The following is an 18046-nucleotide window of genomic DNA, read 5'->3' as shown; positions in this document are numbered from 1 at the left end:
TACACAGTTTTTGGTAGCGAACTGAGCAGCCAGACTTATCTCAAGAGGGAATGTGAGCAGTAAAGGATGTTACACAGAGGTCTTACCAGCATAGTGGTTCAGGTAGACACGTACACTCAAGGTTTCTTGGTAAAACACTTATTAATTTATTACACAATCATTTAGAAAACATTCAGTAGAAGGAGGCAACTTAATATGATACACAAACACACTTCAGTACTAAACCCATAATTTTCTGAGTAGATTAGGCTCCCCTGAAATAGGAGCAAACTGGCATTTCTGTCACTCTAAATAGGAGTAAAAATGCACACGTTAATAAAATAGATCAAAAATACTTTATTAGGCAGTGCAAATAGTTTCAGTTCACTAGAGGACTCGATTCAGTTCAATAGGCAAAGTCAATGGGCTAGTGTCTTGAATAGGAAAGAGCAGTTCTTGTAGTAAACGGTAAAGTCTTTGCCGAAGCATATGTTGGGTCACAAGCTGATTAGGCCTGCAAGTTGAGAAAGTTTCACGAACTTTCACCGCGAGAGGCACGTTCTCTCAATCGGGTTGGCACAGTACCTTAATATGAAGAAAAGATGCAGCTGAAGACGTTGGTTCCTGGCAGTTCCTGCAGATCTCGCTGTTCCAGAGCCTCGACAAGAGGGAGGACGTCGGGGTATTCCTGCACTGCACGGGGTCTGGTCAAACAAGCTGGCCAATGGAAGAGCTTTGGTTCGAGTAGCTGTAGTCAAGCACACAAGCTGGTGTCCTTCCCCCTGGTTAAACCTAACCAGCTCCGAGAATGGTTTCCAGGTGGCTTACGAGTTCATTGGTCCCACCAACTCAAAGGAGTCCTTGAAGAGGCTTCGCTGTAGAGATGAACTTTGCAATTCAGACCTGCAGCAGGGCTTCACCTGGTAAACCAATGGTCCAGGAGTTGCAGCAGCTGTCCTCTTCTAGCTCGTCTTCGGTTCTTTCATTTCAGTGGTAGACTCTGCCTTCCAAGGCAAGAGGCGCACCTTTTAAACAGTTTTCTCCCTTTCATTCCAGCCTAGCTGTCACTCACCCAGCAGGGTGGCTGTCCTTGCCGGACAGTCAGCCAGCTAATCACACCAGAGTGCATTTGGGTCTCCTAGGAGACTAAGCACAGTGAGTTTCAGGCGCCTCCCTCACTTCCTGCCCACCCCAGACACTCAGGCACCAGAGGCGGTCTTCAGTCCTGAAGCCCGCCAAAGGCATAAGAACAAAGGGACCATACCTGGTTTGACGCGCAGAGACAAACTCTACAAGGACCTTTCCAAAAAGAAACGGCAAAAAAAGAAGAGCGGGACCTGTTTAAACAAGGGGGCTTAAGTCGCCATCTTGAAAAACATGGCTCCCACGATTTTTAGCTACTGGTGTTCGCGGTCGGGGAAAATCCTGGTAGTTTGTTGTAAAACCACTGCCACCAGCCATTTCAATAGGCAAGGGTAGTATTTGACTGCTACATGAGTTCCTGGAGACAGGAGATACTAGGTAAGCCCTCCAGCACTCTATAGGAAGATGGTGTGTGCTGGGTCTAGCAATTTAAAAAAACTGGTAAAGTCAATTTAACCTTACATTCTCTGGGAAACCGTAAAGTCAATTTAACCTTACATTCTCTGGGAAACCGTAGTTTATCCCAGATAAGGTATTTAAACCTTTTGGAAGTCTAAAAGACATCTGTGTCACTGCACTGAAGGTGCTGTGTAACACACTTGAAACGATGGTGCCTATGGAGTTACCTAAAACTCCATAATCAAAGAACACAAGAGTAAAACACATCAAAATACGTGAAAGAGTGGGAAATAAAGGCTCACACTCTTTCCAGGTAAAAAAAATCAAGTCCTCAAAATCCAGCAAAGTTGTTGGGGGTCTCTAAGGTGAAGGGAATTAGCACAGGTTTGAGAATTCTCCCTAACAATTCTGATATCTGTTTGTATTGTTGAAAATTGAATAAACTAGTTAAAAAAAAACCCTCACCCTTACAGGAAGAATAGGTACTAGTTCCGACCACTATAGAAGTTGCAGTCTTACAAAGAATCCACATCTACACAACGGTCATTTTAGGCCTGCCTCTAGTTTCCCTGCACAGAGACGGCCCCTCAAACAACTAACACCAAATTATAGCTGCCACAGGCCTACCCCTAAAATCAACGCAACATGAAATAATGACCCTAGCAACTAAAGGTGGTGCTTAAGAAGCACCCGTGGGCTTGAGAGCCTTATGGGCCTTATCGGCAACCGAGGACCATAAACGGGTAAGGAGTGGAAAAGGGATTGAGTGGCAAGGGGACTTTAGTAGAAGTCCCTCTAACCACCGAAATAAATGAGCAACACCCACAAAATAAAGAGTGGACAATGCAAAAAGACTAGGGATCCCATAAAATGAGACTGCAGAACCCCCATAAATTGAACTATACCACAGAACTCACAAAGCCCTTTATAAATAAGCGCATATCCATCTTAAACTCAGTATTACATTTTCCTAAATCTCGCAGCCCAGAGAGGCAAAACTAGATTTACGATCATTACAGCACACAAACTGACTACAGCCCATGGCTAACCCTGCTCAGTAAAATCGGTTAGATATTGGGACTCTGTATCCAAGGACCATTCTCTTCTCTTCCTGAAGACCATTACCTCTTCAGGAAGAGAATGAAAAGCCTTGTCATTATAATTTCATCAGTGTCGTCCTCCACTGCCCGTGGGCAGAGGCGTTGCTAGGGGGGTGTCTTAGATGGCTATAGCCCCAGGCCTTACGGTTGTGGAAACGGACAGAAGCTCAGTGGCTGCAACCAAAAGGCTAGCTAGCCCCGAGTCCCGACATTAGCATAGACCTGGATCTTTTCCAGACTTGGCAACACCACTCCCCTTGAGGTAGTAGCACTAAAGCACACCAAATGCAAACCGAAAGTAGGTGAGGTCATGCCCTCCATGCAGTATTTCTGAAATACCAGAAGCAGTCAACTGCATGCAGGGCGTTTTCTCACCCCTTCCGGTGGAAGGGCTAGCCATGCACATGGAACAGCAATGGTGTGTGCCATGGAAACAAAAGTGCCAGTAACAACCCTACTGGGCACTGTGCCTCTTCATTCAAAGACGGTAAAAAGGTGACCATCGGATGCGCAGGTTCTCAGCCCTCTTGTGGTACACGGACACTTTTGTGCTTTCAGAGCGCATATGCAGGGGAGTTGCTAGGTCTGGAAAAGACCCGGGGCTAAGCTGATGTCAGAACTGTTGGGACTGGGGGCTAGCTAGTCTTTTGGCTACAGCTTCTGAGATTCTATCCGGGGCTACAACCAAAAGATCAGGGGCTATAGCCCCCTTAGCAACGCCCCTGCGCATATGCCAGCAGGACAAAACGTTTTTTTAATACCACCAATTCTCGGTATCCGGTAATATCCACATATATACGGTCACCATACATAAGGTCCCCGGGAAAAGAGGTGGTGACTTTATATATGGTAACCATTTAGATGGGGTCAAGGGGAGCGTGGCTGCGGCGGTGTTCCCTGCTCCCCTCGAGAAAAAAAAAGTGGGTTTCTGGGTTTGCGTGGGTGTCCCCCACATGTTCAATGTGATAATGTCCCGGCAAACCACTGCCATTTCTTTGGCGACCATGACGTTAAAACATAGCTTGCTACTAGCTTTTACCAACCCACAAAGGTATTTTTAATAATGCCTCTTTTTGGCAATACTGCTACACTTCTGATAAGCCGCCAAATAGTGTTCACTGTGTGAGCAGGAAAGGCAACTGGTAGATCAGACAAGCCCAGGGGACCGTTTCCTCTACCAGCGGCGTGTGTTGCTAAAGAACAGCTACGGGAAAGGCAACAGGGAGAGGAGCCACAGCGAGAAGGAGCTCTGCAGCCGGATGCAGGCGTGGGCGCCTTCAGGCAGCACATACGAGGATTGGCACTGAGAAGCCTCTTGGTTGTGCCAAGAAATCCAAAGGGACACCATTTTAATTTGGTAAAATATGTGATTTGTTGGTGTTCAAGTAGATAATAGTGCCACACGTCGGGCACCGCATTTGGCTACTGTAGTGCACTGTGCATATATACATGTATTGTTGCACCCGCAAGTATTTGCTGGGCTCCATGACGTCATTCGCCATGTAAAGGATATTAAATAGATTTTATATGAAATGTTTGCAAGGCAAATGTATGAAATTCATTTTTTGCAGAAAACAAATTCAATAATTTGGAGAGTATTTTTTTTTTAAAAAAAAGGGCGTTATTTGGTTTTATATACACGGAGAAGCCTCTCAAGTCAAAGGTTATTCAATAATGATTTCAAGGAATTAGAAACTCTGGACTGTCACCAGTGGACTCTGCACAAACCCCGATTCCCGTCATGTTACTGTACACATGAAGCACTTGACCTGCAGAGAGAACAGGCCACCACCACCAGCCCATTTTCCGAGGGAGCACAAGACACAAAATAATAATAATTTAGCATTTATATAGCGCTCCGAACCCGGAGGTATCTGAGCGCTGCTTATTATTACCCACTGTGTGTGGTGCTCATTTATCGATCTCTGCTCGCTGTGCTATCGGACCGGACCGGCTGACACCCGGTGTGCAAAAGGGGCATGAGGAAGGGATCACAGGGTGGCCAGAAAGAACCGTAAGCCGAGGCAGGACCCACCTAGCAGCCACTCTGCAGGGCAACTGGTTTCCAGAGACAGGAATCCCGCAGTAGCTTCTATAAAGAAAACAGGAAATGAAGAGACACTGCTTCGAAGAGAAGACTGATCAATCTGGTCATTGGGCCGGCTGTCGGCGGATCCGAGATCAGGCACCAGATGTGTCACCGGATCTCGGGATCCGGCCAGAGTCAGCCGCCCAAGCCTATGAACCGCGCTGGAAAAAAGAAAAAGAAAAAAAGAAAATAAGCACCCGTGACGGCAGCATTGCCGTTTACCACCGGCTTTGGCACTGGTGTGTAATGCACAATGCTCGCTACATGTACAACTGAAAGGAATCAGTTGTACATGTAGCGAGCATTGTGCATTACACCAAAGCCGGCGGTAAACAGCAATGCTGCTGTCGCGGGCGTTTTTTATTTCTTTCTCTTTTTTGGCACTACAAAATGAGCCAGGGCTCATAAAGGGGGTGTGGCCTAACTGCAAGGGTCCTGCTGGTCCGTTAGGCCACGCTCCCCTGACGAGCGTGGCTCATTGGGCCACTGGCACCCCTGCCAGGCATCCTTTTCTAGTGATCAACACCCTCTCCCGTTGATCTCTGCATTTATTTTCTATAGGCTTGCCTGGCAGGGGACAGGGCCTCGCCTATTCGCCTAAATGGCGGCGCTGCCCCTTGCCAGCTGGGTAGGGGCAGCATCACCATTAAGGTGAAAGGGTGAGGCCACTGGAAGCTGAGGCTGTTTTCCTGAAGACAAACTCCTGCGAGTTGAGTTTCAGTATTCAGGAAAACGGCCTCAGCTTCCAGTGGCCTCATGTTTTCCCACTGGCATCTCCTACTTAAAGGGATGCCTCGCAGGTGCAGCGCCACCATTATGGCTGAAAGGCAATTTTTTCTGGACCCTGAAGCTTTCGCACACGAGCGAGAGCTTCAGGCTTCAGAAAAAAAATCCTTTTCGTGTAGTGGAGGGGAGATTAGCGGGCCCCACAGGACCCCGCCTCAAAACGAAATTTCAGAGCCTGACGGGGCTGAGCCCCGGCAGGCTCCGGCCCACTTAAAGCCCAGGTTGGTGGTAAAAGGCAATGTTGCCGTTGTGGGCTCTTTTCTTTTCCTTTCTTTTTTTAAGTATTTATCTGATCGATGGCCACTACCAACCCTGCCCCCTCTAGACCACGCCACCTCTGCCCCCCCCCCCCCAACTCCTCCCCCACCCCGGCACTTGTGGGATTCCCCCACCACATTTTTTCTATTTCCGGCACTAAGACTGATATAGCAGAAAACCAATTGACACGCACCACCCAGTCTACAGAGGGGTCAAGGTTGGACTGGCCTATAGGGAACTCTGGAGATTTTCCGGTAGGCCTCTGCACCCTGGGCCTCTTGTGTGGTAATCAATTTTACTTTCAAATTTGCTCGTAGGAAAAGGGTTGGGCTTGCTGAAAATGTGTAATATGGGCCCACTTTGAAACAATATTCTGGGGCCTCTTTTGACAGAGGGGGCGGGACGTTTCAAGCACCTGGTCCGCAGTGAAAACCGGACACGCTGAACACCCCTGGCTGCACAAATGTAGGTGGTGGTGATGAAGAAATAACCAGGTCTGCAGAGAGCATAAAACAGAGCACTCCATCTTTAGAGGACAGAATGGACCCAGCCTCCAGAGCAGAGCGGATGCACCGAGCTCTCGCTCGGAAAGGAGGAAAGGATGCACTGGGCGCCCGGTCTCCCGAGGGAAACAGTAGCGACACGCTTAGGCATCTACAGCTGATTGGAGCCCGTCAACCCACAGCGGATCCAATTGAGCCGACAGATCAGGCGCCAACCTCACTTTCCCTGGCTGGTTAGGGGTCAATTTTCCAATTTCCTGCTTCTGCTGTTTGCAGTTAATGATGGAAAAGCAATTAACCCCAAAGGCTGCGCCTAATTCCAGCAATCCCAACTGAAAGCAGAGGACAAGATGACTGGGCTGTCCCCTGTACTCCACGGTGGAGACTGGCAGATAAACACTATTGTTTCCCCCACAATTAAGCACAAACCCTTAATGAGCCCATATGCGGAAGATGGCTCGGGCTCAATTTGGACAGAATACAGTGAGCTACCGCTCCCTATCAGGATGAAATGCAGCAACCAATGAGAACATTCCTCCACATCCCAATGACGAAGCTTGAGCTCGGTGTCTGAAAGAAAAGCCCAGGATCAGGATTTTGCGCAGAGCCTAATCGCTACATCTGTGGATGAGAAGTTGTGACGAGTAACACTTGGGTTTTAGCCAACTCACTTTCACAGATGCTTCTGCTTGCATTTATTGTGCCACCTTGCAGCCGACTCCAAACACCACTGTCATTTTTAAAATGGTAAAACCGAATTCCTATTTTTGTGGATTATAAAACCACCCTCCATGTTTTGGCATCACTGACCTACTTATTGGTGGTCAGAGGGACTTCTCCTGACGTCTCCCTGCCATTGCAACCCCTTCTGCCTTAAGGTAGCATCTTCGCCCTATGGTCATTTCATCATGCTAAATTTGTTTTGGGGTGTAGGCGGGTGGCAACTGTCATTTTAATTTAAACATATTTGACTGAAAAACCACTTTTTAGTAGTCATTTCTATTTTAGGGCTCACTTTATTCAGGGCAACCACAAAGTAGGCCTAAAATTGTTGTTCTGGTTTCGTGGGCTCTTTGTGAGACCACCTGGCACCCCAATATTGGTTCTAATTGTTCAGACCAGCATAGGTCCCTGTGCTCTGCCTCAGATTTCCTTTGGGGGTGGTCTGAGCAGAGTGTCCACCCAGATGGCCAATCATAATAGCTTCCTCCCATGACCCCCCACCCCACCTTAGTGATTGGTGAGCTGGCTTTGGGGCAGTTGTATTTAAGGGATCCCTACTCCCACAGCTCCCCCTCTCATTGGATCTCAGATTAAGCAGGACTGTCATGCTGGAGGAGGTGCCTGTTAATTCCTGACTTTTTCCACTTTAAGGTCCTTATCTGTCTATACTGGCTGGATGTGGAGGCACAGGCACATCCTGGCGGGGTCTCTGGATACCTAGGCCAGGCTCCCTGGTCCTCCTGCGGTCTCCACCAGAGTGCTGGTCGAGCCTTCTCTGCTGGGATAATTTGCACTATGTTTTATCGCTGTATCCTGCCGTTTCCCGCAAGGGTTTCCGGCTCTGTTGTGGGTTACTGCCATAGCCTGGAAGGCTGTTGGGACACCAACCACCCACCTCATCCGGTCCTTGGGCCATGCTGGGTCACCACCACCTCAGTCCTCATCGTAGGACCATCTCCTTTGGTTGCATCATCTTTGATTTGTCCAGCAAGTTTCCGGAATCCATCTCCTAGGTTCCTTCATCTACGAAGGCGTTTCACTGCTGGCTCATGGAGTTGCATTTTCGGAAGGATGATGGGTTTTTTTTCCATTGTGGGAGTCTTTGTTGGCCGAGGGTTAAAAGGCAGTGGGCACTGTATCCTGCAAACCGTACCGGGAAAAGAAGTCCTGTTCCTAACCGGGTGGTTTTGTGTAGTTTGAGCTCTTTTCGCCCAAACCGTAACATGAGCAGTTAACTCTGGATCCTAATGTGGGAACTTAAGATACTCACCCCTCAGGGGTGCCTCTGGTCTGGGGTCGGGATTCTTTAGAAGCAATTGTCAACCGCATTTCCCACATTCTTGGTGGTGTTGCCATGGAATCAGAAACTGCAGGACACAGAGACTTACTGGGATTTTCCCTGTACAAGCAGATGGCCGAATGACTGCCCCGTTGACTAGAAAATTACATTTATGGAACTCACCTAATGTGACGTTGGGGTGTACTTAACCCACCACTGGACATCGGTTATCCACAATAAGTTCAGCGAGTTCTAGGCCAAGAACTGGATTTTTTTGTATTTTCAAAAGGCACACGTTCCACTTCTCTCATTGTGAACGCATTTTTACCCAGTAGCTAATTCTGATGACTATTTTTCCTGAAGTGTATTACAATAGTAACTTTTTCTAAACTGCACCCTGATATGTTGAAGGCTTGTTGCCGTTTGTAAGGAATTCTTGTCACCCTTTACCACTTACTAAAAAATAAGTGCATTTGTGCTATTGAAATACAATTGTGTGGGGGTGGAGGAGGGCACAAATAATGTGGAATATCACTGTGCGTTTTTGGAGCCTTTATAACTATTGTTCCCTGTGTAATAAAATGCCTGGTTCACATTTTCTTAGCAGCCATGTCTATATGCGTTGTGTGCATACCACCAGGTATATGGGCTGTCTCTTTAGGACACTGGACTATGTGTTGTGCAGGTCTGAGGGGCTTTCTACTGTTTTTAGACTGTCTTGTTTGTTCCCTTCTTCTCTATCCTATGTCACTCTATACTGCGTGCCTGTATGTGATTGAGGGCCTACATTAAAGCTTTGGGGTGGCAAGAGTCCTCCAAGACATCTACTGGGTACTTCTTAATACAGTGTATAATGTATCCAAGTACTTATTTAAACTAATATAGGCGTCTGTGTGTAGCATAATGTATATATTTCAATATATCAGTCTGGTGCATGTTTCTACGGATAAGTGTGTGGACTCACTTCACCTTTGCACCAGCCCGCTACTCCTACATGAGTGTGGAGTCTTTTCGTTCTGTCGTTGTTATCCTTAAAAGAGAGATGTGGCTCCCCTTTCTTGCCAGGTGTTGCCCCCTCTCCCCCATCACCCTTTGGATTGGTGGTTGTAGAGCCCTCACAGGGTTGTTCAAAAAGTGCTGTAGCACAAGATATATAACCAACTGAGCGGGTTTGTAACTGAATCCCCATGCTCACAGAAGCCTCAAGTTGCCAAAGCACGCTATCAAAACATTGTGAAGCTACATAAAGAGGTCCAGATGGCTGTTTCCCAGAATTCATACAAAGGAACATATTCCCAAGAACGCATCAGTTGTCGGCTTCCACAGTTTTTCCAAGAAAAGGCCAATTTGGCAATGAGTGGTTTTTAAAACGTGCTACAATCTACCTAGATAACTATGCTGCTGATCAGGGGCATTGCTGGGGGGTCGGGAGGCGTCTATATACTGGATCTGTTGGTTGTAGCCCCAGATAGAAGCTCAGGGGCTACAACCAAAAGGCTACCCCAGATCTTTTCCAGATCTAGCAACACCCCTGCTGCTTTCCATGCACCGCAGCACCAAAACCAAGTATTGATAGCTCAGTTAATATCCTTCCTTGCACCAATGTAATATAACAAAACTTTCAAACTGAAGTATGAAACAAATGTTTAGCAACAGTGGAAATTAAAAAAAAAATGGAGTTAATGTGATATTCCGATACATTGTCTAAGAATGGCAGATGTGATCTGATAATATATGCATCGCTGGATAACTTATCCATGGCCATCAAACTCAAAGATAAGGTTGAACTACCACTGTAAGAAAGTAATTGCAGCAGTACAGGATCTACCTCCAGACTGCATGTGGCTTCAAAAGGCTGAATCTTAAATGTTGCCAATGCAACATTACGGTCCCAACAAGGAGCAGGTAATCCCACTACTGCAAATTCCCCAAGAACGAACAAAGCAACGCCACCGACAACTTAAATACATCCTAAGTAAGAAGTTCAAAGCTGCTAAATAAATACTAATCAAAGGATAATGAAGTCCAAATCGAACACCACACTGCAGGGTAGAATGTCGCACTGCACACTGGTTTCTTGGTACCTTAAAAGCAGATTTCATTTAGACACATTGAACATATTCACGTCGACGATGTTGCTGCCTCCATACACATTAGCATATGCCCTCGACGTAAAACCCAGGGGATGGATGTCAGGAGCCAAATTCCGAAACCCCTGGAACAGAATGAATCATCCCCCCCTTATGTTCCAACAGCTCTGCACAGCAACCTGTTGGGTGGCCATGTTGAAACAAAGAACCTATAAAAGCAGCGTTTTCGTGACCCATTTATAGGCAACGGGGGCCATTCTCATCAACTCTGAATTCCTTTGTAGCTCAAGTGGAAAAAAACGTTAAAACATCTGACATGTCTACTGAAAGTGCATTCCCCAAAGACTTATTCTTTGAAACCTGAGTCTTCCAACTGTTTAAATAAATAATCCATATTTGAAACCGGTTCCTAAAATCCTGCCGATTTGGCTCCTATATGTGATAATCCTCTAGATTATTACGGAGATTACCCTGGTATTTAATTTTCCAGAATTCTAAGCACAGAAAATGCTGGTTTAGAAAAGTGCACCTTTGGCTACATGCGTCTATCATGCCATGGGGTTCAGCAGGCAGTACAGCTTAAAAGCATCAAGCAGTGTGCAAACGGCCGGACCTTTGAGCTGGCATCAGAAGCCAAACATTAGCACCTACATTAGGAATGTAATGAGAACTATCAGTTAGAATTTCTATTTTGTGGATTGTAGAGCGACATTTTTATGGCCCCCTTAATTTATTGCCCCCCCCCATTTTTAGTTTTTGGTTTGGTTCCTTGTTCTATTGTTAATGGCCAAAGGGACTTCTAAAGTGCACCTGCCAATCCATTATGCCCTTTTTTATTGGTTGTATACGAATTGTTCGTATTACAATTGTCCGAATGACAATTGACCGAATATAAACTGTCAATTAGGATATATATGGGGGGGGGGACATCCCGCAACCCCCCATCCAATCCCCTTATATTATTCATCCCAACTATATATATATCTCCATCCATACGGTCAATTGTGCAGAAGGTCCATTTGGACCACTGCAAAACGGTCAATTGTGTCATTCGATCAATTGTACTCGAACAATTCGGGTAATACCTTTTTATTTCTACAAGGTATATGGTATTGAGCCACTGCAAAGGCGTACAGTCCCAGGGGGTGAATCTCAGGCTCCCCATTGTCACCCTAGGGTATTTTTATCATCCTACATAGGTTTTAGGGAGTTGGTTGGTGGCAGCTATACTTTGTTGGCTTTAACAGGGGTGCAGGCCATTTTACAACATTGGCAGTACCTTCTTGGTAGCTATTGGGGGTACCAATTTTTTTTATTTTTTAAATCCTCTGCTATTTTGTGTTTCAGGGCCTTCCTTTTTCTAGGAGAGCACAAGGTGGCCTAAAAATGGTTTTGAGAACGTGGTTTCTTTGTGAGCCCACAATGGCAGCTTCCATATTGGTCTTTCTAGTTTAGGCATGTAGAGGTTCCTGGACTATCCTGTTCACTTCCTGTGGGAGTGGGCAAGTCTGAGTGCCAGTCTCACTGACCAACCACTATGGTTGGTCATCTGACCCTCAGCCCCCGCCCCATTTTAATGATTGGCTGCCCGGCCTTTGTGCAAGGGTATTTAGGCTTTGTCCTGACCCTGTTGCACGCTCTTGCTTTGTTGTCCGTGTGACTTGGAGGACGCAGGTCTGGCAAACTATTAAAGGCATTTTCCCACCAATTCCTGACGTTTTTGCCATTTTTAAAGCCCTCAATTGGTGATTCTTGCTGAGTTGAGGGGCGTGGGCATATCCCTTTTTTTCGTGGCTATTCGAGGTGCATTCGGTCTTCTTGGCAACTCTTGGTGACGCCACACATCTACTGGCTCAAGCCCTGCACGTAAACCATTTTCTGAGCATTTTTACCACCACACCCCGTTGTTACTGCCAGGATCTATAGGCTCATTGTGGGTTGCTACTGGTGTCAGTAAAGGATGTCAGAGGGTGCCACCAGCCGTTAAATCTGTCCTGCGACCCTTTACTGCTCAGATGCGGGTTTATTGTGTGTTGAGCTTTTGGGAAGCAGTTCCTGCGGGTTCCATGGTTTTCCTGAAGCCTTCCATGCTGGATTTTTAATTCCTGGCTTGAAGGTTGGTGTGCTGGGAAGACCATTTGTTCTTTTCTTAGTCGTTGGGATCTTCACTGGCTCTGGGTGCAAGTCCAAGAGAACTGAATCCTGAAAACTGCACCTGTGGATAAGAGCCATTTACGCACTAAATTGTTTCAGGTTGCTGGAGCCATTTTCGCTGGAGCCGTTTTCACTGAAGCCACTGACATGAGCCCTTCCTCTGGAGTACAGGGGTGGGAGCGATTATTCAAGACACTCACCCTTAGATGTCCCCTTGATCTATGCAAGTCCTTACTGAATTGTCCATAGACCTCTATTGTGGGTCCTCCCACTCTGCAACATCTTATGGGGTCCTGGATCCAGCCTCCAACACTTCCTTGGGGCCTCATGTTGCCTTCCCTGGGGTTGATAGTTGCAGTATCAGCACCTGCGAGGACGATCAGACTTACCACCATCAAAGCAGATGACCCTTGAACATTTCCCATGCATTCCTCTGGAACTTAACTTACACTGAAAAACTCAGAAAATGCACTCTGGGATACTTACCTGCCCCTGGACATTTTCCCAGGCTCCCCTATGGGTTCAGTGAGCTCTGGACCAAGTTTCATAATTTTTGCACTTACTTGTGATTTTATATCCGTTTTAAAGTCCTAACTTGCATTAAGTTCTTAGGAGGTACTCTCGCAATCCCATCACCTTAGGAAAAGTCCTGGGGAATCCTTGACCAGAACTCCCTCGATCGTGGTCAGACAAGGGAGAGGCGGGATATGGACTATATGCCTGTTAATCAATGTGGTGGTAGGTGGGCTAGAACCAGGTGTGTTTATTCACCCCATATACTCACATCTTCTCAGGGACCACTTCTAGGGCTCCTGAATTCACGGGGCCCACTAACTTCGTGCCTTGGTTCGATCGTGGGAGACTCAGGGGTCGCTGGTGCAGAGGTCACTTTTGGATTCAGGATTGAGGCTCAGCTAAACGCCAGCTTCGCAGTCTTGCGGATTACCTATGGCATGAAGAAAAGACCACTGCGCTGTCCGAGACTCCCCAGAACCCCCCAAATACACTTTGCCAGGATGTGGACTAGGTGAAGACAGTGCCAGGACACACACGCACACTGCCACTTTGCCCTGGAAAGGTAAGGCTTTGCCTGGGAAAGGGATGTTCAAACATGGCAAATCTTGTTCTTTGAGGGCAGGAAGAAGGCCACAGGAAAAGATTGCCAAAGTACAAGACAAAATCTCGTGGCACTGCCATTTTGGAGTATATACGGTACTCTAAAAAGCATTATGCAGTAAAATGTAAAGGTGTATGCGAGAATGTAAAAAAAAAAAAAAGAAAAAAAAAAGGTAGAAATATATCTGCTGCCACAGCCCATGCAAGTAACGATACATCTACTACAAAGATTTCACTGTGATGTGTGAGGTGCAAAACGAACCGGGAACTTCATAACGAAGGACAGAGTCGCCCTGCAGTGACGGCCAGAGGCACTGATCACTGCCCCAAAACAGATGAGTTTAGCAAGGTAAGTAAAGCAAAAAGGCTTCAGGTACCTCAAAAGGTTAGGGGCAGTTCAAAACGGAAAACTGTTTCAGGGGGCGGGGGATATCTACAGAGGTCTGTGGAGGGCAAGCAGCAACAAGGCTAGGTGTATCCAAAACATTTTTTATTTTATTTTCCCTTCATCCCTTAGCCTTCTCTGCGCCGAGTTTACGACCAGGTATGAGTCATACATTTAGCATAGGAGTAGGAAGGGTCTAATTAGACACTATTTCTTTTAATACATACACTATGTTCTAATATGTTCTATTGAGTGTTCGGACTAACCCAAAGAACATATTTGAACTGATGCTTGCCCTATATGTCATTCTAAATAGAGTATTTTTCAGTACACATGTGCAGCATATGCTCTTGGGGAGTCTATTTGGAACCAGCTATACTCATTCACTAGTCTTACTTTCTCCATGCAGTGAAGCCGGACGTGCTCTACCAATAGAGTTTGGTCTATATGTTGGTTGGAACACTGTACCCATAGGATAGATTATGTCACACTGTTCACCATAGGGCTGTAAAAGTATCCAACACCATTTCTCTCATTTGTAGAGTGTATGGTCTTTATTTGCAGCCCGACCTGTAAGAGTCTTCCAACAAACTATCCTTGTCCAAACTTGACACATGCATTTGGTTGAGCAAAACGTTTCCACAAGAATAGATATTGCAAATCTCTTTTTGTCAGTAGTGTGCCCGACATTCTCAGGCACGTACATCTCAGACCCTTAGACCATGGATTAGGCCATCTTCTCTGAACCCCTTTACCTTCCTTGCTCCAATATGGGGACATTCAGGATTTGAAAATAATCTTGCAATAGGAAAAGCACCTTTGGGTACATGTGCATCAGGGATATCACCTGATGCAGTTCCAGGTTGGGCGTTTGCAAATGCAGGGTACCTCAGGGGTCTCCTCTTTGCCCAATATTTACATAAGGCTGCAAATGGACATCTTTGCTAGGTTTGAGTTGAACTTTCACTCCTACGCAGACAAGACAAATATACGTCAGATTGAATTACCCATCCAAAGACATTAAGCAGATGGACTGTGCCACTGCCATAAAAGGTTGGATGCTTATAAACGAACTCCAACTAAACCCCTCAAAAAACAAGGTTATTATCCTCAGTCCCAAAAAAAACAAAAAAAAAAAAATTAAAAAAAAATCGATTGAGCGATTGTCATGCTACGACACTATGTCCAACCATCTTTGACGTTCCAACTTCCTTTTCTGATGAGGTAAAAAACATAGGTTGTATATGGCAGGCATCTTTGAGTAGTAAAGCTCATGTCACAGAGATTGTCAGACCGGTCTATACCAACTTAGGCTAATAAAATTCATCCTTCCTTCTATTTCTGAATCCGACCATCCCGTTGTTGTGGGGACAATGACCAATTCCAGATTGGACTACTGCGGCACTCTTCTGTTGGGGGGCGCCAGAGAATCAGTTGCATCTACTCCAAGTCAACCAGAACGCTGCAGTTAGATTGATATACAGTCTTTATAAATCTGCATCGGTTTCCTGTTACCATTGAAATCTACATTGGCTCGCCGTACAACAAAGAATTCAGTTTAGGACTCTTTTCCTAATCCATAAATGCATCTATGGAAGAGCGCCTAGTTATTTGGCTTCCAAAATCAGTCTCTACCTTCCGACAGGCTCTCTCCGGTCAACTGGGAAAAGTCTGCCGACTATCACACCATCTCACTTTGTTTACCAGGGTGATCAATGTTTTTCAATTGAAGGGCCCTGTTTGTGGAATGCATTACCAGGTGGTCTTCAGAAGATTTCATCCCCGAATCTTTTTCGGAATAAAAAGAAAAAAATCCTACTTGTTCTTATAAACTTCAGTCCTTCAATGCTTGAGGTTGTCTCAGAAAAACAGGAAAAACTCTTCTGCACCTAGATACAGGGCTCTGCTCCATTGGATACGTGCAATACAAATACAAAATAAAATCATAAGCTTTTGAAAGGCTAGACCCTTCTTCTAAGGGTTAACCCATCTTTAATCCTTATAGGTAGATCTGTGATTAAACGACACAAGGCCTTGGAGTTAAAAAATAAGCTATTCTATGACCTACTCTAGAGGTTCCAGAAGCTGCTCTGCCTCATATTGAGTTGAATGTGCTGTTGACATGAAAAAGAATTGAGAGCTTGAAAACATATTGAATTTTTACCACAGAATCTAGTCTCTTCTACAGAGTCGCTTCTGATGAACCTCTGACAGCAAGTGGACTCTAATGCTGCTATGGCTCTGAATGTCCAGCCCGGCTGTGTTATTTTACTAAGCAGACGCAAACACCAATGTTTACTAAAAACGAATCCTGCTCCACAACATTAAGCACAAAGACACACCTGAAGGTTAATAAATCAAAAAGAACTGACTCCACAGTTGCCAATGACAATTCTCTGTAACCAAAGAAAAAACAAACAAATCTACTTTTAGTCATGATCCAGACAGCAAACAAATCTAATTCTGTTATTGAGACTAAAAGGATTTGAGGTGGCTCTTGCTGTGACCAGTGCCTAGTTTCAGGCAATAATTAAAAGGACCTCCAACATCTCCTTTTTTCCATTTTATAAAATTGTTGCAGATGCGGCTTCGAAGTAGAAAAACAAGAAGCATGCCATTATAGATGATCAACATGGACTACTGCCTGTACAGAAGCTGTGCAAGAGCAATACAAGAGCAACAATGCATATAACTAGTCCTGGAGCTTCATTGTGCCCATTAGAGCTGGGCAATGGACACGCTGGGGAAGCTTTGGTCAATCCTTTCACTTGTAGAAAGCCTGGCTCTCCCTTTTATACGTAGAAGCACTAAAAGTAAACAAACCCTTATGATGGTAGAAGCCCTGAATTGTGCATGTGTCGATGGGCAGCTTTGGACTAACCCCTGTACTCCACTAACATTGCACTGTGGCGTTAACCCTCCCGTGTGTGATCTTTAACCCATCTGGCACAGTGAAGAGAGTCATACTGCCGGTAATGTGGGTAAGGCTTGTCTGCATTACATACCCGTTCAATGGATCCACAACGATGGCCCGGGGGTGAGTCATCTTGCCTTCAATGAGAGTTTTTCTGGTCTGGGATGCTTTCTCCAGCCGAGCTACACTGATCGTTTTCTTGGGACCATCATCCGTCCAGTACAGGTTATTGCCCATCCAATCAACTGCAATCCCTTCCACGTTATGAATGCCTTTAGGAGAAAACACAATCATACAAGAGTTGGATCTCAAGCAGTGATTGTGCAATCAAATCGCTCCAGTTACAGATTGTTCCACAGCAGGATATCAGTCATGCACAACAGATTAAGAATGAAAGTCAATGATTGTGCCCCCAACCAGTGAGTCCTGTTCACATTGTGCTTGATTTTGTTATGACACGACCTTCCCCCGTCCCCTCCACCCCCTTACAGTAGCCCTGATCAAAGGAAACTTTGCCTAGACAGATGTTCTGGTCGGCAGCAATGGACCTTATGACTAGGGGTGCTTGAGCTGTAGGCATTTTGGCTCTCAGAAAGGAGATTTCTTCCCTGGAGAATGTGTCTGGTGGTTTGTAAAGTCAATGTGCAGGAAATGGTACTTTGGTCCCTTGTGTAAGCTTGGGTGGAGAAATTAACATGAAGGATCATTTCTGACTTGAGCTTCACTGAGGTCCTCAAAAAAGTACTCAAGTAGGTGTACCCAAAGGTGGGGGTGTCTTGAATTCTCCACGCCCCACCCCCTCGTGGTTGCATGGGAAGATATCTGCTTATGTTTGGGTGTGGTGACCAGTACCGATGGGCTGGCCACCAAACTGTTAAAGGGTGTACGAGTGCGCGATGGAAAGTCTGAGCTTGATCCAGTGTCAGAGATACACATCCATTCTGTACCTTGCCAACTGCTTGCATTGAATCCTTAAGCTCCAGTATGAAGGAATTGCACTTTGTTCCAACTGCAACCTGCGACTCCCCTTTGTTGATGAAGCTGCTGCAATGTCTGTTTGTCACATCGGCATCTGTGGCATCCCCAGAAATCTGAAGTCTTCATCCAGTTGTTTGGAGGGTTGGGTCT

At 45.8% G+C, this 18046-nt stretch overlaps 1 protein-coding gene across 2 annotated transcripts in view; it reads right to left on the bottom strand.

Annotated features, from left to right (window-relative positions):
• LRP1 (LDL receptor related protein 1) overlaps positions 1-18046 on the bottom strand; it is a 1300039-nt gene that overhangs the window by 770634 nt on the left and 511359 nt on the right. For both annotated transcript variants that reach the window (XM_069653565.1, XM_069653566.1), the window contains exon 12: positions 17010-17190. In XM_069653565.1, the coding sequence (XP_069509666.1) occupies positions 17010-17190 (181 nt within the window). The remainder of the gene's footprint in view (positions 1-17009; positions 17191-18046) is intronic.

The sequence above is a fragment of the Ambystoma mexicanum genome, chromosome 3q (assembly GCF_040938575.1).
Source record: "Ambystoma mexicanum isolate Mex_15411 chromosome 3q, UKY_AmexF1_1, whole genome shotgun sequence".
NCBI lineage: Eukaryota > Metazoa > Chordata > Amphibia > Caudata > Ambystomatidae > Ambystoma > Ambystoma mexicanum.
The sequence above is the reverse complement of the archived record's forward strand: the minus strand, read 5'-3'. Positions and strand labels throughout refer to the sequence as shown.